A 27,067-nucleotide genomic window follows, 5' to 3' on the forward strand; every position below is an offset into this window, starting at 1 on the left:
GGGAAGACACCCTCCCGTAAAGAAGCGTTTATAATTCCCTGGAGCCAGGCTCGTGTACCCTCCCGAGCCGCCAGTACCAGCCAGGAGGGGCACGGATCCAATAAACATGTGGTCGCATTCAGCCTCCCCAGGATCCTGTCCACATCCTCGGGAGCCACAGAGTCAAACTCCTCCCATATAATCATCTCAAGACCTGCTCATATAGACTTATACTAGGAGAGGATAAATTAAGGACCCCTTCTATTCTAATAACTCTGAAAATCATAAAACACTGACAATTTATGGCATATGAAAGGGTGGCCTACTGAAATCTCATCCTGATCTCCTCCTTATAGGATCTGAAATGTCCATAAAGAATCGGCTCTGTGCCCTCCGTTCTTTCTATGTTTTAGTTACTTCCTTATACTTCCCTTGTGAGAAGCAAGAAGAAAACACAGGTATGTTCCCACCTTTCTGTTGAGAAAAATATTTGCACACTGAGCTTTTAAACATCTGACTGTTCATAAAAATTGGAAGAACTCCTGCGTGACTAAAAGAATCAATAGGCACCAAGTTATTTCCCAATTTGTGCTTGTATTGCACATGACAAATTAGTCACTATATTCCTTAATAAAACTAACATAGTGGAAAGTTGAGATACTTTTTAGAGTAAATAGCAGTATTTTTTAATATCTAATAGTGCATGCTACAGCTGATCTTTTTGTTGCATTTCTTTGGAGTATACCAAACCTGAGGGGTTCCTGTAGAACATAATCAAAAGACAGGGTGCTGTGGGGAAAATACGATGTGGAAAATACATTGGATGTGTTCACTGTCTTGAATTATGTGTAAAAGAAATAAAGGTGGAATATAAATAAATGAATATTTCTTTTCTTCAGTCCCTCTGCTGGAGGACTTTCATGCTGGTTTCTCCCACTGTCCTCAGCACTGTTATATGGTCTACACTACGCACAAAGCCTATGTTATCCATGGGAGGCAGCACCAGCTCTTCTTAATCTTGAAGACAGACGTACCTACCTTTGCTTTACGATCTTTAGCAACCTGCACGCTACAGGCTCTCACAGCTGAAGATTCGGCCTTTTGAGTTGTCTTGTTGAACCCGATGAAATTTGGAGTGGTGAGCTAGAGCCCCTCAATATAGTTAGAATGACATTTTTTTCATTCAAATGTTGTAATGAAATTTTCTCTGTGCAATTGATGATTAGGCTGTAGAAAAGGAGTTTGAATTTATGGAAGTACTTTCAGAAACAGGCGAAAGTGAACAATTCAATGCAATTCCATTCTCCTTCTACCTTTTTATGTAAGTAGAAGACAATACAGCTAAAAATAGCTGTAGGTAAGAATTTTGTCTCTCATAACTTAATGAACATTATGCACTTACATAATTTTGTCTATAACTTAGTATACATTATACATCAAGAAAAGTGCTTGGGCCAGTCTTGGCCATAACTATGATGTGATTATGTAGAATTCAGCAATTAATCTTGAGAGCCAGTTTCGTCTAGTGGTTAAGGCACCAGGTTAGAAACCAAGAGACTGCAAATTCTAGTCCTGCCTTAGGCACGAAAGCCAACTGGTGACGTTGGGCCATTCACACTCAGTCTAACCCACCTCACAGGATTGTTGTGAGGAAAAGAGGAGAAAATACTATGTAAGTTCACCATCTTGAGTTATTTATAAAAATAATAAAAGGTGGGATATAAATAAATAGGAATGCAAGCTGCACTGTGACAGTTAAAATTATAGAACTAAATTTTCCTTTTAAATTTCAGCATAACAAGAGCAAGAACACTTAGATTTATATATCATTTCACAGTGCTTCACAGTCATCATCTCTAAGCAATTTTACAAAGTCAACATATTACCCCCCAACAATCTGGGTCCTCATTTTACCGAACTCTGATGGATGGAAGTCTGAGTCAACCTTGGGCTGGTCAGAATCGAACTGGCAGTTGGCAGAATTAGCCTGCAGTACTGCATTCTAATCAATGTGCAAAGTTGATATTTTTACTTACGAATAGAAGACACCTCTATGTATTAATCGGTGGAGGAGAGGGAAGAGAGTTATGTTAACTGAAATTAATACTACCCTTATTTACAGCCAGCTGTTTGTACACTATGCATTTGCTTGTCATTGTTTCATTAGGACATGCACAGAGCCTTGATCATATACAAGTTTTTTTCACCGTATAATAAAAAGTATACTGAGTAGGGCCATTTTGATCTACATACTTTTAAAATATTCTAATGAGTCTTGAGGGAGTTAAGCCAACCAAACCAGGTGGCCAGATGCAGAGGAGAGACTTTCACTTGCATCTTGGACACTGAAGTGTATAGAAGTGGGAGGGGGGAGAGAGTCATCATAGTGAGCAGTATTTTTTTCTCTCCAAAGACTTTGGTCATGACACTGTTTGGCCTTAGGTGTTGGAAATCTCAAAGTGCAAAATAATGAGAAAGTGGAATTTTGCAAAGACTGTGCTTTCTAAGAGGAACATAACTGAAATGATTGTTTTCCACTTTAATTGTCACACTTTTTAAAACTATCTATGGTGGGAGTGGGAAAATGCCTTCCTCCACTACTACAGGTAGTCCTCACAACACTAACTGGGATTGGAATGCGGTTGTAGGCAATAATGGTTGTAAATAAAGTTGTTCCACTGATTAATTGTTCTAACAGTCAGGAAATTTCTTCTTAGTTCTAGGTTGCTTCTCTCTTTGATTAATTTCCATCTGTTGCTTCTTGTCCTGCCTACAGGTGGTTTGGAGAATAGCTTGACTCTCTCTTCTGTGTGGCAGCCCCTGAGATATTGGAACACTGTTATCATGTCACCCTTATTTGTCTGTTTTTGCACAAAGGAAGACAGAATTTCCATACTTTCCACCACATGGAGAAAGGAATCCTGATGAGGCTTAATTCTTAAGCTTATATGTAACTAGTTCCATACAACTTAGCTGAACATCCTATTGCAAATGCTAGGGCCAGGCACACTGAAAATATAATGTATTGTATGGGACTATTCTCTATCCATTTCTACCCTGTCCACATATAAAGAGCAGTATGCAACAAATCAGTCAGCGGTGTGGGGGTGACCCAGCCTGGCTTGATTCTGGCTCTCCCCCACTCTCACGGTTTTATTAGAGTCACATGGAGATAGATACAGGCATTCAAAACCCAGATAAACTAAGATGCGCTAGTTAACACCTACACAGCAGAGGAACATGGAGCCCGGGCCAGCATGGGAAGCTGGGACACCCCCAAACTAACATGATCTAAACCCTTCCCCTCTCTTTTCCAAAATGCACGGAGGGCAGCATTCCAGAGTCTATCTCCCAAACTCTTGTAACTGCTTGAGGCACTCTTTCCTGGGAATTGAAAAGATGGTGAGGGGAGGCAGAAGAGGAAAGAAATTGTCTCTCTTCCTCTCATTTTCATGTAGTTTCCTTCTAGAGCTGAAGAAAGAGGCAGGTTGCTGTCAAAATTACGTTCCCACAAATACACGTAACTGTAACACTGGAATGATCATAGCAAAGGAAAAGGAGAATTTACATCCCCATCCCTGGGGAAAACACACAAGGCAAAGAAACACAAAACAACTGCCTACAAGAATACCCCCTCATTGCCATATACCCACACAATCCTATTCCCCCCCCAGCCAGCTCAAGGGGAGCCAGAGAAGCTATCCCTTTCCTCAGCAGAAAGGAGAAAGTCCATGGGTGAGAAAATAAAGATACATACTGTAAACAAAACTAAAACGCCAGCTTAAATCATATAAAAATAGTGGTAATGGGTGAAGAATTAAGACCACAGATATCAGCCTCATCCCAAAATGAGATGGACCAGTTTATAGCATGGGACGAAAGCTAGCTTTCTTCCAAAAATTGCCCTTTTGCCCAAGGGGATGATTACTACTGAAAGAATGCCCTGCACCAATACCCAGCATCCTTCCCCTAACCCAGTTTGATTTTGTCCAGCCAAGGGTCCATACTTTTGCTCCCCCCTTGCTTATCCCTCTTGATGCTGGCCCGGGCTAGGCAATGAGAACACAGAGGTTATCACAATAACAGGCAGGGAGCAGTACAGTCTTTCTGGAGGCCCCTGGTTTGGAGAGAGTTGGGATGAGATGGACAGAGGCATCTAGTGTGCAGGAATGGCCTCCCCTTCCTATGGTGTGGCAGATGCCTCAGAACTGCTGGGAGAGCAGCTCACAAAGGTGCTTTGAAACAGACTCCTTACTGGTACGAAGGGTCAGCCGGTACATCTGCAGGATGAAGGAAAGCTGGTTTAAAAAAAGAGCTTAAACATTATGTCGCTAAGTAGCTTGGTGCTTTGGTAAGCTTTCAGCTTTTCATCTTCAGTTTTATCTATATTTCCTATCACTTCCTTAGAGCTCGCAGAAATCTGTTTTCCAATTTTTATGCTTTTATTTCAGTGCCAACTTGTATGCCTGAATTCAGGCCTTCAGTCCCAGAGGTCTCAGGAGCCCTCACCTGTGCCTGAGCATTGGGTTCCAGTCGCAGCAAGCATCCAACCTGTAGTGCTTTTGTCTGGATGATCCCAGCTCCTACGTAGTTATCAGGGTTTGGATCCACCTTCTCCAGGAGTGCACTGCCAAAACCTAACAGCTGTTGGAGGAACAGACTGGAACTTAATTCGATTCATACAATCATAAGAGAGGGTCTCACTGCAAATTATGCCCCTCATAGAAAGCTAATAATGGGAGAAAGGTATACCTGCAAAACTGTCTCAGTTATACAATGGCTGCCTCTTCTAGCTTGAAGTTATGCCAATTTTCATAAGAAAAAAATCTGGTGATCAATGAAAAAATCAACAATCCTAAATATAATACACTAATATTCCCAAACTATTACTAAACAATTGAAGGAAATGTGTTCCATAATTGCTCTGGACAATCACAATATCCAAAGCTTTAACCTTCACTCATCTGAGCAAATTACTAGACATACTCTAATCTGAAATTAAAATAACTGTGAATTAATTTCGCTGAAATAAAAGCTTGCAAATTTTTCATAGCCTTTCAAAACAACCTACCTTTGCTTTTGTCACTTCTGAATCCATGGGGTGATTTGCCTTGAAGATTTTCTGAGCTTCCTGTTGTGGCCTGCAGAAGAGTATCAGATCAGTAATTCAGGTCCTATCTTTCTAGTCATCTATCCTGTTGCATGCTTTCTGTACCTCAATCATACACGGTGATAATGGAACCATTCATTTAGTCACAGTGGCAATTTTAAAAGGCAAAGATAAAGTACAAAAAAGGCAGAACTTTGCCAAGGTCATGTGTATTCTTATTCACTGATTATTCAGCTGAAAAATACTAAATATCCCCACCCCTCCAAAAAACAAACCCACCTCATGTCCCCTTTTCTCTCACAAATACAGGTAGTCCTCGCTTAATGATTGGTTGCTTAATGACCTTTTGAAGTTATGGTGGATCCTCCAAAAGTTACTTATGACCCATTCTGAAATTATAACCGTTGCAGCTCTCCTGCAGTTGTTTGCCTTTATAACTGACTACAGGGGTGCTGCAACACTTCCCCCACCTATCTCCGGGTCCAGGTCACCACAGCTCCCCCCCCCGGTCCCAGTAGGACTTGGGCCTCCTCTCTAGCTCCTGTCACTCATCACACACTTGCCTTTTGAAGATTTCAGGAGCTTTCTGGAGCACTGCAATATGAATGGCTGCATGGTACATTTTTTATTTCCATTTTCTAAACGATTGCATCGAATTCTAGTTGCTGAAGAAATGGTGGCTGCTTCTGGAATCGCCCCATGGCTGCCTGACCTACTGTGGTTGCACAGCACTGCAGACTTTCCAATCTGGTGGATGGGGGGAAAAGGCCCATGGGGACCTGACTGGGGGGGAAAAAGGACTGTGGGGACTCAGTGGGAGGAGAGAGAGCAGACCCAAGGATTATGGGGATTTCAAGGGCAAGAAACAGAATGGGATATCTCTGGATGGGGTAGATCTTGGGAGGCCAGGATAGGTAGGCTTGGGCCTACTCTAGGCCTCCCAGGGTTTCATCCACTTACAAAGCATCTCCTGCTCCACTTAACAACCTTCACATTCGTTTAACAGCCAAATCAGGAAGAATAAGGTTTGTTAAGCAAGATCATCTTGCTTTATGACCATTACCCCTTGCGACCATAATGGGCAAGCTCCACTATGGTCATAATTCAAAGACTACCTATATACAAACTATTATTTCTGAATCCTCATTTCCAGATATTTCATATTGTGAAAACTTACAAGCTGAGTTGTTTCCAGCGCTGGAAAAAGTCTTGCGACTGCATCTCTGTTGCCTGGAAAAACTTGTTGACAGTGATAGGCAATTTGAGAGTGAGATTCTGCAATGTCCCACCATAGCTATCAGAAATAAGAAATGAGGACAAACAGACCCATGAGTTCATATTATTTAATAACATTATTGACAATTTTAAAAGAGGGGGGTAAAGGCAAGAAGAATGAGGTTAGTGTTAACTACTGGCCATATCCATTTCCTAAGATTAGGGGCCCCTGACTATCAAAAGTGGAAGCAGGTTTGTGGGATTGTTTTCTGTTGGGGGCTTCCTCGAATATTGACCAGTCTAAGCATATCTTGAAATAATTAGCAGAAATATGATATAATAAATTTGTGGCTGATGGAATTTTACAAAATGCAGCTCACGGAAATGTCGGGGACAGGGATGAAGCAAAGCAAATGCTTGTCAAGGCAAAGATTAAGATGCAAATGAGTGATTATTGGAAGTACTGCTTGTTTAGTTTGGCCCAGCCTCTCCAGCTTTTCAGATTCTGACTCTTCAGTATTCTCTGTTCAAGCACAAAGGTCTGACCGTAACCACTTTGGAATGCCTTTGATTACTCAAATATAGAAACTCTTTCTTCCTTAGAATTGAAGATTAGACTGAGATATCAAGCAACAATACCGGAATTTGATGTTGATAAGGGGGGCCTCCGTGAAATCGCTCAGGCATTCAATGTTCAGGACCTGTTGAACTTGAGCCCCTCCCTCCACCAGTGGCTCCACTGCTTTCGTCTGAATATTGAGCTGTGAACTGGGCTAAGGAAAAGGTTACCAGTGCTTCTGAGCAGTGCACAAACAGAAAATCTGAGGACTTGCAAACCACCCCAGCGAACTCTTCTTTTTCTCACTGCTAGCACCATACATAAAAGGATATGGTTCTGTAGGTCACCAGGATAGCTGACTGTTGGGGTGAAACTCTGGAACTGGACGGATGTTTTGTTCCCATAGAAAAGGTACATGCGGCCTGGAAGGATGGTAATATATTATGGGATATCTGTGGCCCATACACTGCATTACATCATAGTTTATTTAATTACAAGTGCCTGAATTCAGACAATAAACAAGTCTGGAGTTGGTATTGCAATGACTCTGATATCAATCAGAGAACCCCCAAACCAAAGTAAATGTAAAAACAATATGGTGTGATTTTGAGGGACTAAATATCTCCCATTATTCTGAGATTTTAACTATTATTAAAGTATATTTCTGTGATGCCATCAAAGATTATTGCGTTCATTGATTAACTAATCTATAAATAAAATGGCCTAATTTAATTTAAGTAAATCACACAAATTGTTACAATTAAATAATTTGTGAATTCAGTCACATTTAGCTAGTGTTAGACTGGAAAGAATACATCCTTCTCACAATCCATCTAAATTAGGGCTGTGCCATTTCCCCCCCCCCCCCACCCTATNTTTCCCCCCCCCCCCCAACCTATCTTTGTGCTAGAAACTGTCATTTCTATTTATCAGTTCCTTTCCTCATTTTCTCTCTCTTGTTTTAAGTTTATGAAAGTTAGGCAAAATGTTCTTTTCTTTTTTCAACTGTTACAGTTAAAGACTATGGATTCACCCAAACCAGTAAGACACAAAAATCTTAAAATGCTATTAGGCTTCATTCATTTTTGCTACTTGTGGCTTTGTGAGTTGTATGAACCATTCTGTTTGGTTCTTGTTCAACAGATGGCGCAAATCCAAAAAACGCATTAATTCAGTATTAACCCATTATTGATTAAATGTGTTTGTGCAGATAATGGGTACACATGCAGAGTAGAAAACCTTCCTGTCTTAGTGCACTATAAGTGAAATATCTGATAAGGTATCACACAATAAAGTTGATTTAAAATATTTTTTTAAGCAAGATGGGGTACAGCTATAGAGTCTGGGGAAGGGCTGTAAAGATCAGGCCAGACCTAGCAATGACAACTGTACCTTTTTGTAAGGGGAAAGTATCGGGCTTAACACTGTAGGGGGACTGCCTCTCTCCAATTAATCTACCCATCCCATCAGGTCTCTCAGAAGGGGTATGCTTTGAGTCCCATCGACCAAGGAGATTCATTTGGCAGGAGTCAATAGAGACCCTTTTCTACCATGGCACCCCCCTCAGGAACTTTTATTACTCCCCAAGGTGAGAGAAGCCCTAACTCTGCTGGCCTTCTAGAATACTCTCAAAACTTGGGAATCTCATGGAAATGTGAAGCCCATTAAATGGTTGTGCTGTGTAGATGTTTAGATTGCCCTATCTCTTATCTTTTTATTGTAGCTTTTAACTGTAGTTTTTAATTGGTTTTAATGGTTGAACTTAGTTTTAATTATGTATGCCTACCAGAATCACATGCAAATAGTATGGGCAGCCATATACATTAATTGTCTGTCTGACTGTCTAAAACAAACAACTTAGCGAATACGGAAGTTTTTTTTTTTTTTTTAGTTTCATGGCTGAGTGGGGACTGGAAACTAGGTATCACAAAACTGTTCACCTCATATTGGCTCCTCACAAAAATATTATGTTGAGACCAGAATATATAATCCTAATATCCACCTAACCGTACAACATATCTTCGTCTTCAACTCAAAAAAGGCTATTTCTTGTATATAATGTATCCATTTTTTTTAAAGAAGGTTGTCCTCATATAAGGTCAAAAGACGTGGTGGTTCAGAGTCTTGAACAAATCTGAACTTGTCTATTATACTCAACCTTCTAGAAATACTTACCTAAGTTCTGCCGGAATTCTGACTTCACCCCAATTTGCAACAGCTGGTTCTCAAAGAGCACCCCATTATTCTTACACACGAATCTGCAATAGTTCATGAAGATTTGATTAGAAGCAGGCAGAGACTACCCATTATTTGTAAATGTACATGTCATTTCTACTGGTAATGCCAGCCACTTTCACCACATTTACCAATTTTGATATAAAACCATTCGTCCCTTCCTTCCACTAAGATATCGAGCTCAACCTGTTAATTCCTTAAGCTCATACGTTAAAATTTATCTACTATGCAAAGATGGCCAATTTTTTCCCAACCATTCCATCTGGAGAATACTTGCTGGAGGTGAAATTATGCAACAGGGAATGATGTTATGTAATGATAATAATAATGATAATGATGATGATGATAAAGTTGGAAGGGACCTTGGAGGTCATCTAGTCCAACCCCCTGCTCAGGCAGGAAATCCTATACCATTTCGGACAAATGGCTGTCCAGTCTCTTCTTAAAAACTTCCAGTGTTGGAGCATTCACTGCTTCTGGAGGCAGGGTGTTCCACTGGTTAATTGTTCTGTCAGGACATTTCTCCTTAGTTCTAGGTTGCTTCTCTCTTGGGTTAGTTTCCATCCGTTGCTTCTTGTCCTGCCTTCAGGCGCCTTGGAGAATAGCTTGACTCCCTCTTTGTGGCAGCCTCTGAGATATTGGAACACTGCTATCATGTCTCCCCTCGTCCTTCTCTTCGTTTAAACTAAACATACCCAATTCCAGCAACCGTTCCTTATATGTTTTAGCCTCCAGTCCCCTAATCATCTTTGTTGCTCTTCTCTGTACTCTTTCTACAGTCTCAATATCTTTTCTACATCGTGGTGACCAAAACTGGATGCAGTATTCCAAGTGTGGCCTTACCAAGGCATTGTAAAGTGGTATTAATACTTCACGTGATCTTGATTCTATCCCTCTGTTAATGCAGCCTAGCACTGTGTTGGCTTTTTTGGCAGCTGCAGCACACTGCTGGCTCATATTTAAGTGATTGTCCACTAGGACTCCGAGATCCCTCTCACAGTTACTACTATTGAGCAAGGTACCCCCTATACTATACCTGTGTATTTGGTTTTTCTTGCCTAAATGTAGAACCTTACTTTTTTCACCATTGAATTTCATTTTGTTAGATAGCGCTCAGTGTTCAAGTCTGTCCAGATCCTCCTGTATCCTAAGCCTGCCAGTTTGGTGTCGTCTGCAAATTTGATGAGTTCCCCATCTATCCCCTCGTCCAGATCGTTGATGAAGATGTTGAAGAGCACTGGGCCCAGAACAGAGCCCTGGGGCACCCCACTACACACTTCCCTCCATGTAGATGCGGTTCCATTGAGGACCACACACTGAGTACGGCCGGTCAGCCAGCTACGGATCCATCTGGTGGTGGTGCTTTCTACCCCGCATTTTTCTATTTGTGGTCTACTTTGTCAAATGCCTTACTGAAGTCCAAGTAAATTATATCCACAGCATTCCTCTGGTCCACTAATTTTGTCACTTGGTCAAAGAATGCAATAAGATTTGTCTGGCATGATCTGTTTTTGACTGAGGTTTCTAGCATCAGTGTTTCAGGTCAAAGGAAGCCATACCACACACACATATGTCAAAGGGAAGTGGCACTTAGTCCAGTCCCCACCCCAAATCCCAGCATTCAGGAGTCGCAGTCCTACCCCAGGATCTTACTTGTGAAGCAGTTCATCAGCCTCAGCAATAGGCAAAGCAGAGTCCTCAGAGACAGAAGCAGCAGCCCCTGAGCTGGTGGTGGTGAAGGGGCATATCAAAGGGGCCAGCAGTTGGCAGCAAGGAAGAAAAAGAGCAGAAAAGATGAGTCACCTGGTATAGCACCATGTTAGTATCAGAAAGAGAAAAGGAGGAGGTAATGAAACCACACGCATCTAAACATAGAGAGAACATGCCACAGAGCAGGTACCAAGGCAGAAGAACCGTGGAGTATTCCTGAAAAATACTATAAAGGAAAGGTTCCAAATCCTAGGTTTTCAGATATTGTTTGATTCCTACTTGTATCACCCCAGACCAGGTTTTAGGGAGATGATTGAAGCAGTAATTCAACAACATCTGAACTCCTGACCCTGTAAAGCAGACATGTCAAACTCGCAACATCACATGATGTCGCGCAACATATCGGGAGAGTTTTGCCATTGGTGGCAATGGGGTGGGTGCGGCTTCTGCATGATGCGTCCGGCCCATGGGCCAGCAGTTTGACACCCCTGCTGTAAAAGATGAGAGCCAAGCTACCTTTTATATGTTATGTTTTTATATTTTCACTAAAGTATACAAATTCACATTCCTCACATTTAAAAGTCAATGAAAGAAAAAAAGTCCGACATTCATGGGAACCAAGAGTTTTTCCAATATATGGTACATATTCTATAATTCTGAATTGATCTAATTAAAGTATTGCTTCAAATGGATTCTCATCTAGAAATCCTTATGCATAATCTGGATTTCCTGACTTCTTGAAATATCACAATTTATTCTCAATCTAAGAAACCCAATTCTGAATTACTATCTGACTCAAGTTCCTTAAAAGAGGTTTCCTATATTTGAAGTCCATAATTTGCCCTACTTCACACTGAAGCAAACCAATGGCTCTCTCATTTCTACTCAAAGGCTCATGACTTTCTAGTTTCCATGTTCTGGATTCTGAAGTTCTTGATCATATGAAGCACAGAAGGAGTTTGAAACAGTTAGGAATTAGGATTAGATCAAATGGTGGTTTAGGAAAAGCTCTAGATTGCAAACTCTACAGGCTATAGCATCTTTCTGGTAGGTAAGGATTGTTCTTTACAGGTGGAAGGCAAGGAAGGACTTTGTAAATATGTGAGTGTCACATAAAATAGGTGGCCTCTTTTTTATATTACACTTTTGTTGGGAATTTGGGGTTGTTGTTACTATAACAATGTCAATGTTTTAGGAGTACCATTATGTAAAATGTTCATTTTTTTCTCACCTCAACTAAGAAGAAACCTGCTGATGATTTTTGGCAACTGTGGTTGACTTAGATATTCCATATGGCCAGACTGTCTCTTCCTAATCTAGCAACACATCAAGAATGCCCTGGAGTGTTTCTCACTCCACTCACCTCTTTTCTACGTAAACCATTATTTTATAAGTGTATCGTAGTTTCTAATGTCCAAATGGACAGATTCTTGCTCCTGCAATCTTAATTCTAAATTTTATCTTGGAAATCATAAAGAAATCAAGGGGTAAACAGAAGGAAAATGCCAAAGTTATGAGTAGCACATGCTTACATTTGGCTATTTCCAGCTGAACATGGGGAATAGAAAAATGTCCCCAATGTTTCATAAAAAAAGGATTCTGATGCAGAATTTGGAAAAAAGGAAGCCATGGAGCAGGTATTCTGGGAGGCAGTTCTAAGCATATGGGTGAGCAGTGATACTGAATGGAGCAGAAATGGGACAAAGTTACAGAGAGCACATTTATAAGCTCTTGTATAGAGACTCTCTACACATCACATGTTACATTGAGAGAGAGGGAGAGGGAGAGAGGAAAGAGGAAAGAGGGAGAGAGGAAAGAGAGGGGAGAGGAAAGGGAGAGGGAGAGAGAGAGGAAAGAGGGAGAGATGAAAGAGAGAGGGGGGGGAAGAGAGAAAGATTCAACCCCTTACTCTGTGTCAGCCTCCACCAATAGGGATGCAGGATTCTCAGGAGTTGCCTCCAAGTCACTGTTTCATCCAAGGTAAGAAGTGTGAAAAGGAGACAGAGAAAGAGAGAGGAAACCATTCCAAAAAGGCAGCAGACAGACAGAGAGAAAGAGAGAGAGAGAGAGAGACTCTCACACACAAGACAGAGAACAAGGCAAGGCCATGAGAACTGACATGGGCTTCTTGCCCATCTTTAGAAAGGAAGCCCAAAACTCCCAAGCTACTTGTAAATGAACACCTGTAGATCAATCTTGCCTATTCTATCCAAAGATGTATGTATAACATGGTCATTATTACAAACACAGGCACTTATATATCTACCTACTTTGTCCCTCTTACTCTTGGATGAAGATCTCGAGCACAAGAAGCCCTCCCGTCAACTGCTACTCAGATTAGGTAGCAGATGATGAACTTTCTCCATGGAATAAGGCACTCAACCACTATGATTCATTCCTCACAAACATCCATGACAGCTATATAGATCAGAATCTATATTCTGGATAGATAGAGCAATAACTCTTGTATCCTCTGAGCTCCCAGAAGTTGTCTAGAAAAGACTGGCACTCCCTTGACAACAAGATGTGCTTAGGCTGATCCAATGCGTCGATCCCTGTTCTGTTTCTTAGGAAGGCTGGGGCAGAGACAGCCTGGACCTGAGTCACCATCTCACCTTAGGAAATTCTCTTCTGCACCAGAGGCCAGACCAGTTGTGGTAGAGGGGCTGTCAGAGAAAACATCCACTAGAAGGTTGCCAGTGCTGGCAGGGACACCAGATGCAGTCGCTGGTGTGGCTCGGAGACCTAACAAGTCGGCAGATGGGGATGGCGTTGACTGCAAGAAAAAGAAAACAATAAGGGGCAGAAAAAAGTGTTTTCCTGATCCTAACTTAGAAACTGAACACGGTTATCTATCTCTACCTTAGGAACAGGAATAAAGATCAGGTGTTGGGTTCTTTACTCCTGTGCTGTGTCAAGATAAAATATCTGCAGTTAAAGTATTCCTGGAAGTTCCATATCAGTTTCATTACAGTTCTTTACTCTGGGATTTAATGATCCTGTTAAAATGTTTGCAAAAGTTTCATGTTTAGTTGACATGAAAGGCAAGGGGAAACAGTGAAAAGAATAAAAAATGCAAACTAGACTTGAAATTAAATTGCAGATAACACAACTCGTTTGTCTGCCCTCCGAGATATGAATTTAGCTTTTGGCAAAGAGCAAGCAGGAGTAGAAAAGAATGCTGCTATTGGTGATACAGTAAATTACATATGATAATCAAAGGACATCTACTAAAATTTCGTATCGTACCTACCGAAATGTTGGTGTAATTGAAGGAAATGAGTAGAGCGTGAAAAATCTTGCTTTATGATCTGACAGGGTTGCAAGAGATCAGAACTTATAATTCTTACTTCCTGTGCTTTCTATTTTTTATTCCCCTTCCCACAGACTTCATATGCAGCATCCTTTTCTTTCTACGCAGCCTTCCAAGCCCCCAACTCTCCATTTCCAGCCTTGTCTTTTTCCCCTGCACTCACAGCAGTGCTGGCTGAGGGCTCCATGCCTCCATTGATTTCAGAATTTGGATCCTTCTTGCCATCTTCTAACTCACTGCCAGCCCCAGGACCCTTTTTTTTCTTCAGTTTTGCCAAGATGGAAGATTCACGTTCAGGAAATGGTGGCATCTCCTCCAGTACTGTAGCCTAAAGCAGTAAGGGTGAAAATTGGAAACAAGTACCAACATGCCCTGTCAATCAACCTTGTACTTATGAGAAAAGACTGGAACTTGGGAGTTACACAAATAAAAAAAAATCCTAAAGACAATGTGACCACCCACTGCATGAGAACTATCTGCTTTATTATACCGGCCCTGTGCAGCCATCCACTTTCTCTATGATGTTTGTTCTGCAATGGACTAGTCACCTGCCTGGAACTTCTCTAATGCAGAGTAAGTGGCTTGACTTTCATAGGAGGTTCCCCATATATCTCTTTTAGACAATCCCCCTTCCCCCAGCAGTGTGATTTTGTACTTTTTAAACCCCCAAACATTGCAAATAGTTGCATTTATGCTTTTCTGGGATGTTATATATTGGTTCTAGGCAATGCATTTCAATCCCATCTCTGCTCCTTAAAGGAAACAAATAGGCTAGAAATTTTAGTTCCACTTCCTTTGGAGGCATCACTGTAATGCACTTCTCAAAGGCCAGTGTTCAATTGAAGTTCCACCCTAGCCCATTCCACTTTCAGGTAAAAGGGTAAAAACTGGCTTTGGACCAAGTACAAAAGTGTAACACTTTGTTTCATTCCACCAAAAGAGAAGTTTCATATTTTCTCTTTTCCAGTGCTCTCTGGATCTTCTCAGATGATGGCTGCAACTACGTATTTATAAGGAAAAAAAATAAGAATCTATTTCCCTGAGAGACGGGGCTATCAGTGCCCCTCTCTCAGTTCTTCCCTCACCAGGACATCAGTGCTGGCAATAGAACTGAGCTTGAGGTATTCAACAGCACGTTGCTGCAGTTCCACATCAGCATTGCGGATCTGGCTGTCTGAGCGTAGCACTTCCTGAATGGTGCCCTTTGTTTCAGGGAAGAGATTTATGAATTTGATGTAGGTAGAGAGAAGTAGGGCCCGAGTAGAAACACTGCAGAGGTGGAATTTGGAGTGGAGGAGGTTGAACTGAACCAGAGGGCTGGTGGAGAAAGGAGAACAGAGACAACATGAGTCAGAGCCCCTGAGATCTTCAGGTGAGGAAATGTGAAGGAAACATTCTCATAGGCTTTCCTCACAACATCAAAGAACAATGGGACAATCCTCCTTAATTTAAGTGCCCCATAATAAGTAAAACAAGAGAATGATGTAGTCCTCCAGATGTCCTGAGGCTGCAACTTTTAGAATTTTCTTTAGTCAGGCTGGTTGGGAATTCTGAATGCTACAGTCCCAATACAATCTCCAGTATCTGCTCTCTCCCCTCCCCCCCATAGAAACCACTCTTATCTCACCTCACCCTACCCTCTACCCCAGGTCAATCCATTTCCTCTCATATTATCTACCTGGAACGGGGATCCCCAGCAATGAGGTTCCCAAATTCCCCAAGGATGTAGCCTCCAACTTTCACCATGTTCTCATGACAAGCAGGAGCCTGGAGGGCCTAGAAAAATAAAAGCAAATACAGTGCATGATGGGCAGTTCGGTAGATGCAACTTGAGAATAAACTCCTATTTTTGTTTATTACGACATCATTGCTTTTATAAAGAAGAGCAGGTTGGATATTCTTTGAGCTCTTTCCCTAACCAATCCCATGAGATCAACTTCAAGTTTTTCAGACTCTTTTAGACTGACTGATAAACTCTGACATTCCAGAATCATATATATTCAACATCAAACATACTGCAAAACTATATGTGTATAAAGCTCAATAGTTATACCTTCCAAGTTCATAATATTGCCTTCACAATCAGCCCTAATCTACTTTAGAACACTTAAGTTTCATTCCCTAGCATCAATAAATATTTAGCATTTTGTAGACACTGAAGATGCTCAGTCTTCATTAAGTGTCCCCTGAAGACATTTATTTCTTATCTATGGCCACATATGTTTGAACAATGAAATAAGAATGGACAATCCATCTAGTTTTTATAGCCAGACTCACATACTCATGAAAGGAGGGAAAACAAAGCCTTCTCCTCAGAACTCTAGAGAGGTAAGAAGGGATAGCCAATGTCCCAAGTCAAGACCACCCACCTCAAAGACTGTCTTGGCCGCATAACCTTGCACATCATCCCGGTTAATGACAATCTGGATGACACGGTACCACACCTCCTCACTCACATAGTCGCCAGCAATGCGGATCAAATTGAGGATAGTATCCACGTACCAACTATAGTCTACTGCGTATTTCTCAGCTAAGATAGCCACCTTCAGTACCTGACAGAAGAAAAATAAAATGCTGCTGTCAACTCCCAACTGGTTTGCCCTCTCCATATCAGTTTTCATGTTGAGGCAGGCATTTTGTTTCTCTGCAATCTAATGAGATGAAAAGACCCAGGTTCCTCTTCCCAATGAGTTGGCAACCCCTACTCACAATCTCTTCACGAATTGAGTAATCTGCTGTTTCTAGATAGCTAAGCATCTCTGAGACGATTTGCTTTGCATTTGTACGGTCACACATCGCATAGAGAAGGTCGGCAGCTCGCTGGCGCACACTCACATCCCGTTCCGTCTGTGAAAGGAGATGGAGGTTAAATAGAGACAAGACCTTTTACCTTCAGCATTAATTAAGTGCCAATTACACCTCCAATTTAACTCAAGCAGATACAAGTTGCAAAATGTATTAATGAGATCAATGCAAAAGATTAGATATACAAGAAAGAATTAAAAGTATGTCATATTAAAAAGATGGACCAGCCCTTTCAATAGGATTTTCTCTTTCTTATTTTCTCCCTTTATCTCAGTTTTGTGGTTCATTACTCTCTGATCATTAAACTAATAACAATTCCCAAAAGACAACAAAAGGAACAGAGGTTATGGCAATGCAGCAATATGGTTCCTAAAATCTAGATACTGTAAATTCTGTATATGAAACAGAATTTTCAGTAAGAAAGGAATTTTTAGTAGAAAGACTCAAGTAGTAGTTAGTTGTAGGATTCAACTAGCAGCGCTTGCTACAGACTTAACTTTCTCTGTTAAGATTCTGTTTCTTCTATTACTTGTGCAAGCTGATTTCCAGTTATGTTTCTAGGTGAAATCAAAGGACCGTTTATAATCAATAAAGCGCTACATGTCTTGGCAGCCAGATACTTGCAGGACTGCTTCTCCTATTGAAACCAACACTTCTGATACATTCTTCCCAGAAAAAGCTACTGGTAGTTCTCCTATGAGATGAAAGGGGGCTGTGTCCTGCAGACACTTTTTTACACTAATGTCTCTGGAGCAATGAGACAGTCTTAGTTTAGAAGTTAGAGCAGCTTGGTAATCTTGCCGAAGTTGATTAAAACTGAGTTCTTTGAAGTCATTTGGGGATTAACTAGGCAGGGATTTTCAACCGGTGGTATGTGTACCACAGGTGGTAAGTTGGCACCTGGCAGGTGTTACACATACGACGGGTTGAACAGCACTGTAAAAAAAAGTGTAACAGTGAATGAGGTGAAGCGGCAGCAGCGCCGCACAGGCTTCTGAGAAAGTCAGCTGGAACTGCATGTTGCCTGGGTCCTACTGAGAGCCCAGGATCAAAGAGCGCATCTCCAGCTGATTGGCAGTGGCCTTGAGAGTGGCAGGCAGCCTCACACAGTCTTCGGGTGGAGATTCAGCTGGAGCTGCACGACGCATTGCCTTGGTCCTGCGGAGAGCCCAGGATCAGCACGTGCAGCTCCAGCTGATTGGGGGTGGCAGGCAGCCGCACACAGTCTTCAGGCAGAGATTCAGCTGGAGCTGCGAGAGGCATTGCCTGCCTGGGTCCTGCGGAGAGCCCAGGATCAGCGTGCACAGCTCCAGCTGATTGAGAGTGGCCTGGGTCCTGCTGAGGGGGAGAGAAGAGAGGATATAAAGTGGGGTGAGAGAAAAGAGGATATTAAAGGAGGTGAGAGAAGAGATGATATTAAAGGGGATGAGAGAAGAGATGATATTAAAGGGATGAGAGAAGAGAGGATATTAAAGGGAGTGAGAGAAGAGAGGATATAAAGGGGGGTGAGGACTACCTGTACTTTATCACTTTTTTCCGGGGTTTTTTTGGGGGGGGTCATCAAGTTTTTGACACCTTGCTAGGCGACTGGTGGTACTTGAATATTGCCATATTCTAAAAGTGGTACAATCGGTGAAAAAGTTGAAAAGCCCTGAGAGAGAGAACATTATCTCCAGTTAACAGGAAGTAATGTGTAATTTGTTTTAGTTTAGCACTTGTGGACATTTTAATTTTCGTTATATTTGAATTATGTGTTAACATCTAGGAATCACTGGAGTGCATGAGAATTTTAGCCCATTCTTGTAGGTAGTGCTGAGATGGCTACAAGGAGTATTAAAGAACAGATGTATTTTCACCTATTATTTGCTGAGAAAAAAGCTAAAAATTGAATGATTGAAAATTCTGCTACTGAATTTTAGTGGTACAATCTTGGACCCACAAGTTGGAGGCTGGGGTGCCTTATGCAACCCAGAGTTCATAGTTTGTTCCTTTTTGTAATTTAAGGCTGGAGTGGCAACCTCTTTTAACCTTGCCTACTATCAATCCAGGATGAGGTGCTAAGATTATGACACATAGTATAAATGTTTCATTCACTGTTAATAGAAATTACATTTAATAGCAGAGAAGTTACTAAGGAACTTTGTTTGGGAAATGGCTATGTGACTGAGCTTGCATTCTCCCTCACTATCTGTAAACAGAACTAAGAAATTTGGGGAAGTCACTCTCACTCAGTCTTACGCCTTCACTCCCCATGAAAGTTGCTTTTCTCATTTTGCTCTGCATATGCAATTTCAGAATCTGACCTTTAGAGCATTGATAACTGTTTCAATGTGGGTCTTGACAGCTTCATGTGAGAATTCAGAGCTGGCTAAGGTACACATGCTCTCCAGTGCTAGGTATCTAAGGTTGGTCTCTCGATGCTGCAGGAACTGGCCTAGTTGATTGCATGCACGCACCAGCAGGTTAGGTTCACTGCAGAAGAAGAAGTCAGGATTAATTCCAGAGTAGGTGCAGCAGGGAGTATTCTGTATGTAGCTCAGCCTGACTATGGAGTCTCTCAACTTTTCCAGTGTGCCAGCAACCCATCTCATTCTACAAAACCACTCTTTCTTCTTTTTATTCAGTTTTCATGGTTCTATTTGTTTCTCTGGCTCTGCTGAAAGTCACACAATATTTTTCCCCAGAGGTTTGGATCAATCAAAGCAGTACTGAAGAATTTTGGGTCTGTGGGCTAAAGAGAGATTATATTGTTTCTGTTTAGCCTACTGATGTCTAAGCCAAATCCTGTTCCTTCTCCACAAATTGGGAAAACTCAAATTGATCAGAATTTTTAATCTGCTTGTTTGTTGAAACCAAATTGCTTTTATAAAAAAGATCTTCTGAGCTGAGGAGCATTTAGGGGGATTCTTTTGGCTAATTCTCCCCTCCTCAAATGTTGCAAAGACACGTATCCTCGCCCCACCATCCCATTGCAACTTAGCTTTCAAAAGGTCTCCAATGTATCAACAGTATCAATGGAGCTATTCAAAAAGTGAGTTGTGCAACAAGGTGAGCATTTTTGAGGAGAAGCAGAGTGTTATGGAGAACAGGATATGAATGCAGCTCTGGAGGTGCATAGAGGACAGCACACCTCCAAAAGAGAATGGCATTGCCAATGTGAATTGAAAGAGAATGCATTCCCCAGCTCCAATCTAATAGACTTTTAGTACCCCAAACCAACTTAGATGCTTGCCTGTCATAGTGGATGATGAGACTGATAGCTTCAAAGAGGATAGCGTTCTTGGCATTAGAGTGCTGGACTTTCTTGGACTTGGGGGGTTCCTGAGCCTTGTTGAGGATAGTCTCCAAGCATTCAACCAGGCGTCCTTTCACTGCTGCATCTTCTGCAGAGAAAACAAAGTATGAAAGAGTAGCAACTTTGGAGGGATGCCAGTTAGCTTAATAAGTAGGAATCCTAGTCCCTATAAGTCATTCATCATATCTCTCCACTCAACCCGAGGATCAATCTGGCCATCCGTTCTCTGTTGTTCTGAAAGTCTCCATAGGGAAATGCAACCAAAGCTCAGTGTTTTTGGAATATTTGAAAAATAATAGGTATTATCAGGATCTCTTCCTTCATCAAATGCCAAGGGAGAGGAGAATAGGAAAGGCATGAGCACAATGTTTGTGCAGGCTCATTAATAGAGCAGGAAAAAGGGAGGTCCTTAAACAGGCCTAGAAAAGAGACTTAAATAAAAACTTTATTTATTAAATTCATATCCTATTTGCCAAAATGCATTCAAAGCAGTCAATTATCCTGAATTATAAATAAAAATTGGTGTTGTGATGAAGGGGTAAAACGAGGTAAAACAGATTAATAATAAAAAGATGTGATGCTTCTGTGCCTTTTACTAAGGAAATCGGCAAGACGTTCAGGCAAATATTCTACTCCAGGAAGCCGGCATATTCCAGTGCTGTCTTTGACTTCACTGAGCATTTGTTACCTGGGGGAGGGTAACACTGCAGCAGCCGCAGAAGCTTGACTGAGAGCCAAGGGGCTGGCACAAAGTAATAGGTGTAGTCCTGGAGGTCTGTGGAGGCTGAAGAGACAATCTGAAAGGAGAGGATACAAGCAGGGGAGCCCAGAGAGAGAGCCGGTCAGAATCTCCACATCTGGTCTATCAAAACAATCATATTCCCCAATGATCACTACGCCATTATCACAAAAAAATTGTGGTTCACAACTCCCTGAGTAAAATTAGCTATATCACAAGACTCAGGGGCAAACTGTAGGACGACAAATGGCCCTTATACCACTACTCCCAATTCAAGGCCCCAACTTCCCAAGCTACTATTATGGTTAAAAAAAAGAAAACAGTCGTGTCGTTCAGCAAAAGAACAAAGAACTGTGTGCTTAGCTTTGGCAGAAAGAAGTTGGAGAACACAAACCTCTTATCTATCCATATGCACTGTTGCTCTATCATTATATTGTATTTTGTCTGAATAAATATTGCATTTACTGCAGCATGTGAACAATTTGCACAGTCTTAATAAAGGAGCAGGAGGGAATGGAGGAAGCTATCAGCCAGGAAGAGAAGCTGCCATTAATGGGGAAAGCTAATGGGAGAAACTCCAAGAAATCCTCCTCCACATCCTATAGGCAACTGTCCGTGTTCTCAACCTGCTGCTCTGCTCTCAAGTAGATATTTGTTCCAAAGCAGGCAAGCTCATAGCTCTGAACAAAGGAAATGATCAAGACTCCAGATCAAAGACCTCCTCCTTTTGTCCCTCCATCATCCATGACTAGGATGCTGTCCTCTCTGTCATCCACCCAATTTGTCTGCAATCGTCATTGCCTTCTTTTGGGTATCTAAGCTCAGACAATCCACACCCAACAAATAATAGAACGCACAAGGGGGAAAAAGAACGGTCACTGTATTTTCTTTGTAGAATTAAGATGTTGCAGTTTCATGCACAGACGCCTTAATTAGTCACACAGGAGCATGCCAGGTGTTGTTGTTTCCACTTTTTATTAAATAACCTGGTCATTCTGATTTGCTTTATCTTAAAATGCTATTATTATATCAATCTGACTCCATCTCTCTGTCTTCAGTCAAGTACTACTCAGTAGTCTCCATCTGATGCTATATACTTGCTTCTAAGCCCCCATAATATTTTAGACATTCTAGAATATTTATGTAATGTTTATTTCCCTTATTTTGTATTTTATTTTAATTAACTGCGATTTCTGCATTCTCCTGCTGATCTATAACCAAATAAAGAATTGTTGCCGTTACTGTTAATTAGTCAAAATGGATTCCAGGATCATTATGGTTTTCCAACAAACATAAATTCTATCACAAGTGTCTTTGGAGATTCTCAATCATCCAGATCATGGTTGTCCCACAGGTGCTTTTCTAAAAGGCAACTGGACTTTCTTGTTTTTTTTTTCTTGAAAATATTTTGCTTCTCATCCAAGAAGCTTCTTCAGTTCTAACTCCATGGTGGAAAATGAAAGGATTTATATTGTTTTGCAGCCATCTTGTCGCTGACACTCTGTGGGTCGGTTGTTTGCTCTCTGAGAATTGTTGAGGCCACTTGGGGGTTTATCTGTTTGACACCTGAATCAGAGTATCATGGGGTCCCGCATTGTGGCCAAACTCCACATGAAAGAAGTAGAAACAAAAGCCCTAAACTCCTTTATAGGAATTCTATCCACTCACTGGTATAGATATGTGGATGATACTTGGTCAAGATTAAAACATTAAAATGTGGAAGCCTTCACCAAATACATCAACACTGTGGACAGGAACATTAAGTTCACATAGAAAGATGTTAAGGAAAATAGTCTGGCCTTCCTGGACTGTGCAGTACATATTAAGGAAGACAGAAGTCTTAACTCTGAAGTTTACAGAAAACACACACACACAGAGAGACCAATATCTACATTTTGATTCTCACCACCCACTGAAGTACAAACTGGGAGTGAGCAGAACCCTACACCATCGGGCTGACAGTTTGCCTACCAGCAAAGAGGGAAAAGAAAAAAACAAAAACAAAAATACATCAAGGAAACCCTCAGAACTTGTGGCTATCCCAATTGGATCTTCATTAAAGATACTAAAAGATCCGCAGGAACTCCTCTATAACAGACAAAGAAGAGAACATCAAACGGAGCAATGTTGTCATTCCATATGTTGCAGGAATATCTGAAAAGTTCAGAAAGATTTTGAACTCATATATATATGTGTGCACTTTAAACCAAGAATACATTAAGGAAGAAACTTGTCCACCCCAAGTATAAAACACCCAGACACAAACTGAGCAACATGTTATATGCAGTGCAACGCAGTACATTGGAGAAACAAAACAACCACTTCACAAATACATGGCACAACACAGGAGAACAAGCCCATCAGAATAGGATTTGACAGTCCATCTACATCTGAAAGACAAAGCCACTCTGTCTTTGCTGAAGACAGCAAAGTTCTCATTCTGGACAGAGAGGACCACTGATTTGAAAGAGATGTCAAAGAGGCCATCTGTGTTAAAATTGAACAGCCCTTTCTCAAAAGAGGGGAAGGAATACGACACCACCTATCTTCTGTTTCCAGTCCTTTCAGTAGTCCCAAGAAGTCCCACACTCATTTGCATTCTGAATCAGGTGCCTCTGAGGATACAGATAAACCCCCAAGTGGCCTCAACCAATCTCAAGAGAGCTAACAACTGACCCTTAAAGTGCTAATGACCAGATGACTGCAAAAAATATAAATCTCTCCATTCCCCACCATTGAGTTAGGAATGAAGAAGCTTCTTGGATGAGAAGAAAAATGTTTTCAAAGAAAAAACCAAGAAGGTCCAGTTGTCTTTTGGAAAAGCACCTTTGGGACTATCACAAATGTTAAAATAATGCTGAAACAAAACATGGCAGTGCAACAATACTAAGCAAAGAAATGGATTCTTGGCTCTCCTTTCTTCACTCACCCTGCTGAGCCTGGATACTGCTAGAGAGACACATGTCTTGAAGTCATCAGGATTTTTTTTGCAGAGACAAGCAATGAGGCTGACAGCAGCTGTGACCACACCCTGTATTGTGAGGAAGTGTAGGGAGAAAGATGGAAAATTGAGACCACTTCTATAGGAGCTGTAACAAGCGACCAATGAAGAAACTGGCAGTAAATCACAAACTGTGGTCATGTAATGTCTTGCTTAATGATCACAGGTGAATTGCTTAACTATTGCGAAGGAAATTACTACAGTGGAATGACAAGATTTTTGCTAAGTGAGCCAGGCCCAATTGTGACCATTATGTGAGGACACCAGCTAGGATGGGAATGATGAGAGCTGAAGACCAAAACATCTGAAAGGCATCAAGTTGGAAGAAGGCCAATATAAAAGTCTGACTATTATAACCTGTGTTCTTATTAATTTAATCTTATTAAATTAAATCATTTTCTGTAACCATAATGTACAGTATGTCAAAGCATATATTAACTAAATAAACTTGATTGTTGGAATACAATAAGTCACAAAATTAGGAAGATTTTACATTAATGAAATTTTCACATACATGGTATGAGTACACCTCTTTTAGTAGCTTGGTTCCTGAATTTAAGGGAGTAAGAATTTAATATTGAAGGGACTCTACTACATGAGAATAAATTGGGAGGACATACCATATGCAAATTGCAAGGGTCCAAAGAAGGGAAGTCGAAAGAGACAACATACCATGTGCTGGTCATTCAAAAGATGCACCACACGTGAGGTCCACTCTCCCATGGGCACCAAATCAGGTGAAGTCTTGTAGAGGCGCAAGAGGCAGAGGGCAGCACTCTGCTTTACACTGTCCATGGTATCACTGAGGTGTAATATGGACAAACAAAAGGGTCAGATACTTGGTATTTTATCAGAGCAATGATAATGTCTTGCTAATGGGAGGTTTTAGGTCCAATCTTTGACATTACCAGATAAAAGGATCAGGCAGCTGATAATAGAGAAAATGCTTGTTGCTTGAGGTATTGGAGAATCTCTTGTAATCTTCCTCAATTTGAAGTATGAGCAATTGAGACCTTTCAGATATTGCTGAACCACAATTCCCAAAAGCTTCAATTGAGAGACCCTTGGTGTTGTACTATCTCCAGATATTACAGAACATTGCTAAAATCTGCCCAGACCCAGGCCTTTTGGGTATATCCAGGCTACAATTGTTGAAGTTTTCACTATTCCTTTCTGGGGATTTTAGCTTCAATGAAACTGGAGAGTCTGGGATGGGGTCAGAATAGTGTAAATAATGCCATGGTAGTGAGTAACATAATAAATCAGCCTCTGATATACCTAAATACCATAATGAAAACTACCCATCTTACTCCATAAGTCCTTCCTGTACTGACTCTATCTTACCCAGCCACCAGTATTCGGGGAATCTCGGAAGCAAAGGCCTCTGCCATCTCACGGCTGCCAACATTGGCGATGCAATGTAGGGCCAGGCACATGAAGGTGGGATTGCGACTTGCCAAGTCATTCTTGATAGCATTGTTGATGAGACGGATCAGCTCACTGTTGGAGTTTACCAGCACTGAAATGAACAGGTAGCCCTAGAGGAGTAGATACAAAAGGAACAGAAAGAACAAAAAGATAAATTAAGCACTGTAGGACAACCAGGGGCATACCTTTATTATAGGAGTAGAAAATCAATGGTCCTCCAAATCTTGCTGCACTACAAATTTCAGCAGGCCTAGCCAGTATAGTTGTGATCAGGAATGCTGGGAGTTGTAGTTAGGAACAATTGCATTTCCCGCAATCCTACTTCAATGAGGCAAACGGAATGCCCAGGATCACTTTGTTCTTTAGCAGACAAGGGTTGTTGTAAGGTTGGCTAGATGCCCCAAAGTGATAAGAGTGTGCTAGTCAATTAATGTTAATTTCCTCCACGGAACACAAGTTTGTAGAGGCCCTTCCTCTGGCATTTTCATTAGCTGCCTGACTAAGCATGGGGGGTATTTTTTCCTTTTTTCAACTTTCAACAAGCTCATCTACAGCTTTATTAGAGAATAATAATACTTCTCATCTCCTTATCAGAATGGCTCCTAATTCAAAGACAAAAAATGCATCTTATTACACTAGTAGGGAAAAGGGGAAAATGGAATACTCAAATCTCCTCTGAGGCCGACTTCACATAAAGTAACAATCAAGGTGGGAACAATCCATAAGATTATGAAAGTGAGGCTAGAAGGAGTTGTGCATTTGAGTGCTGTAACTTGATTTTTTGCATTCAGTAACTTTCAGAAATGAAGGCTTTGCCATAGTACATGTAAACTAAGCCATCACATGAAATCACAATATGGTTTCTTATTTAGGCAAATGTATATGCAGCAACTATGTTTTGTTTACTTAAATTTTAGGCAGAGCATATTGCAATGAACCCAGCCATTTGACTGTACATTCCTGGAGCTAGTATGGTATATAGTTAGGTCAGACTAGATTTAGTAGAACCCAGACTGATTGTGTGCCAATTATCCTCTCTGCTTCAACCTGAAATGTTTGTTGGGGGGGATTAAATAAACCTCAGCATAACAATATTGGAGGATGAATAGGATAATCTATATATAATATATAATTCAGAATCAGAATCTTCCAGATAAATTTACACATTTGTTAATAGCCTTTTCCCTCCACTGAAATCTATCAAGTGTCATTTACTTTTCACATGGAAAATCAAAACAATGAGCGAGTAAAATTCAGGATTGTTTTTAAAGATCCCATTACCATTGGCCTTACTCACAATCTGTTTTTCTGTATATTTGTTGGAGCTGAGCAAGTTGACGGCCTCCATGTGCCCAAAGTCGATGTCATGGCCCAACAGGAAGATGAAAAGCAGCTTGCAGACATATTTCTTCTTGCTGTAACCATCCAAGGCTTTATCTCCTGAGAGGGGAGAGTGACAGGTGGGAAGTGGGGCAGGAGAAGATCACTTGCCCTGCTGAAAGGAGAGGGGCATCTGCAAGGCAGCTACCAGGGAGGGGGAAAGGACAGCTACAACAGTACCTTGACCTTCTATTACAAGCACGCAGAAAGCCACTTTTTCAGCAGGAGTCAAGTTCACAGGAAATATCTTGTTTTCCTTTTTATGTGGCCAAAATTCCTGATAGATTACTTTTCTCTA

General features: G+C 41.2%; 2 protein-coding genes across 3 annotated transcripts in view; one reads left to right on the forward strand and one right to left on the reverse strand.

Moving 5' to 3' along the window:
• Positions 1-1,763, forward strand: part of FUZ (fuzzy planar cell polarity protein) — an 8,997-nt gene extending 7,234 nt beyond the window's left edge. The window contains exons 10-11 of the mRNA XM_015810188.1: positions 336-437; positions 879-1,763. Of these exons, the coding sequence (XP_015665674.1) occupies positions 336-437; positions 879-1,084 (308 nt within the window). The 3' untranslated portion in view covers positions 1,085-1,763. The remainder of the gene's footprint in view (positions 1-335; positions 438-878) is intronic.
• Positions 1,764-3,072: 1,309 nt separating this feature from the next.
• AP2A1 (adaptor related protein complex 2 subunit alpha 1) overlaps positions 3,073-27,067 on the reverse strand; it is a 33,730-nt gene continuing 9,735 nt past the window's right edge. Inside the window, exons 3-24 of one of the 2 annotated variants that reach the window (XM_029283010.1) lie at positions 26,687-26,829; positions 25,306-25,499; positions 24,634-24,763; positions 23,890-23,991; positions 20,910-21,018; positions 20,159-20,309; positions 19,230-19,398; positions 16,831-16,968; positions 16,491-16,673; positions 15,800-15,897; positions 15,207-15,438; positions 14,285-14,449; positions 13,424-13,584; positions 12,718-12,774; positions 10,752-10,823; positions 9,039-9,121; positions 7,196-7,285; positions 6,944-7,067; positions 6,267-6,383; positions 5,051-5,120; positions 4,489-4,623; positions 3,073-4,259 (exon numbers count right to left, since the gene is read on the reverse strand). In XM_029283010.1, coding sequence (XP_029138843.1) covers positions 4,182-4,259; positions 4,489-4,623; positions 5,051-5,120; positions 6,267-6,383; positions 6,944-7,067; positions 7,196-7,285; positions 9,039-9,121; positions 10,752-10,823; positions 12,718-12,774; positions 13,424-13,584; positions 14,285-14,449; positions 15,207-15,438; positions 15,800-15,897; positions 16,491-16,673; positions 16,831-16,968; positions 19,230-19,398; positions 20,159-20,309; positions 20,910-21,018; positions 23,890-23,991; positions 24,634-24,763; positions 25,306-25,499; positions 26,687-26,829 — 2,801 coding nt within the window. In that variant the 3' untranslated portion in view covers positions 3,073-4,181. The remainder of the gene's footprint in view (positions 4,260-4,488; positions 4,624-5,050; positions 5,121-6,266; positions 6,384-6,943; positions 7,068-7,195; positions 7,286-9,038; positions 9,122-10,751; positions 10,824-12,717; positions 12,775-13,423; positions 13,585-14,284; positions 14,450-15,206; positions 15,439-15,799; positions 15,898-16,490; positions 16,674-16,830; positions 16,969-19,229; positions 19,399-20,158; positions 20,310-20,909; positions 21,019-23,889; positions 23,992-24,633; positions 24,764-25,305; positions 25,500-26,686; positions 26,830-27,067) is intronic. The other variant, XM_015810190.2, reaches the window with a different exon arrangement.

This window comes from Protobothrops mucrosquamatus, unplaced genomic scaffold (genome assembly GCF_001527695.2).
Source record: "Protobothrops mucrosquamatus isolate PMUCROS unplaced genomic scaffold, P.Mucros_1.0 scaffold7, whole genome shotgun sequence".
NCBI lineage: Eukaryota > Metazoa > Chordata > Lepidosauria > Squamata > Viperidae > Protobothrops > Protobothrops mucrosquamatus.